The sequence below is a fragment of the Penaeus vannamei genome, chromosome 39 (genome assembly GCF_042767895.1).
Source record: "Penaeus vannamei isolate JL-2024 chromosome 39, ASM4276789v1, whole genome shotgun sequence".
In the NCBI taxonomy this organism is placed as follows: domain Eukaryota; kingdom Metazoa; phylum Arthropoda; class Malacostraca; order Decapoda; family Penaeidae; genus Penaeus; species Penaeus vannamei.
Genome location: NC_091587.1, coordinates 12,242,561 through 12,244,160, shown reverse-complemented (window position 1 = coordinate 12,244,160; position 1,600 = coordinate 12,242,561). Strand labels below are relative to the sequence as shown.

Below are 1,600 nucleotides of genomic sequence, written 5' to 3'. Positions count from 1 at the left end.
ATGCGGTATGTAGGTATCTATGAGGTATGTAGGTATCTATGCGGTATGTCGGTATCTATGAGGTATGTAGGTGTCCATGAGGTATGTAGGTATTGCTTTTGTCTCTGTGCCTTTAAACTTGGAGGTGACTTAATGCAAGTAATGATATTCATGACTTGAGTAATTGCTGAATTAAGGCGCGCTGAACCTCTCGCTCGGGGGAGGACTCAATGCCTATGTTGCAAGTGAATGCTGCACGCGCTCGCTCTTTGCAACCGCTGTGTGCAACGACACTGCAGCTTCAGGAAAGACTCACTCGGTCTCGTGGCAGCTGATACCGCTTGCCTCATTTATGTCGCTTGCCTCACTTATGCCGCTTGCCTCACTTATGTCGCTTGCTTCACTTAAAGCGTTTGCCTCACTTATGCCGCTTGCCTCACTTATAGAGTTTGCCTCACTTATGCCGCTTGCCTCACTTATGCCGCTTGCCTCACTTATGCCGCTTGCCTCACTTATGCCGCTTGCCTCACTTATGCCGCTTGCCTCACTTATGCCGCTTGCCTCACTTATGTCGCTTGCTTCACTTATGCCGCTTGCTTCACTTATGCCGCTTGCCTCACTTATGCCGCTTGCCTCATTTATGTCGCTTGCTTCACTCATAGCGTTTGCCTCACTTATGCCGCTTGCCTCACTTATGCCGCTTGCCTCACTTATGTCGCTTGCTTCACTTATGTCGCTTGCTTCACTTATGCCGCTTGCTTCACTTATGCCGCTTGCCTCACTTATGTCGCTTGCTTCACTTATGTCGCTTGCTTCACTTATGCCGCTTGCCTCACTTATGCCGCTTGCCTCATTTATGTCGCTTGCTTCACTCATAGCGTTTGCCTCACTTATGTCGTATGCCTCACTTGAAGTCGAATCCTCGTGCATGATGCAAGGAAATGCGTGATGCTGTAAATAATGCCTTTAATTCTGGCTGATGTCTAGAGAAGTGTGCTGTGTATGAGAGCGCGCGCGTATGTAAGTGTATCACCCAGTTTTTTTCGCTCTTTTCTTTTCTTCTTAAGTAGTGATCCGAATTACTTCCACAGACTTAGTTGCCATAACTTATTCTTTTCTCTTATTTTGGTTTATCTAAAGTACTTAACAGGCAGAGCTATCAGCTGACGTATAAACAGACCTAGAATGATAATTACAAAGCAGAATTAGCACTATTGATAATGATAATGACAATGAAAACCACATTCAACCATCAACATCGGATAACATAGAAACACATTAAGGTGAAATTCCAGCCCCACAAAACCGGCAACATTCTCCATGCTACCTGTTCGAACACATCAGCCGATCATGTTCCAAACGTGTCTCCTCCTCATGCCGGGTGCAGATAATGCGTCTTGCCGTAGGTTCACACACTTGTCGCATGAATGTAATGTATTTCCGTTATAAGCGCGATGCCCTTGTACCTGATGTCAGGACAATGACTAAATCTATCATTTGTCATGTATCTGTCCTTATCTAACATGTATTTACCGGTTTTATTCCCCTCTCTAGATGGGGCATATTTATTCATATCTATTTCTATAGCTATTCTGTATATCTGTCTATATATCCATCTATA

At 44.7% G+C, this 1,600-nt stretch overlaps 1 protein-coding gene across 1 annotated transcript; it reads right to left on the bottom strand.

Annotated features, from left to right (window-relative positions):
- Nucleotides 1–291: 291 nt before the first annotated feature.
- On the bottom strand, nt 292–1,083 carry LOC138860038 (uro-adherence factor A-like). Its single transcript, XM_070116837.1, has 2 exons — nt 1,063–1,083; nt 292–930 (listed from the first exon to the last, which is right to left on the bottom strand). The coding sequence occupies exons 1-2, from the start codon at nt 1,081–1,083 to the stop codon at nt 292–294; spliced, it is 660 nt and encodes a 219-aa protein (XP_069972938.1).
- Between the last annotated feature and the right edge of the window lie 517 nt (nt 1,084–1,600).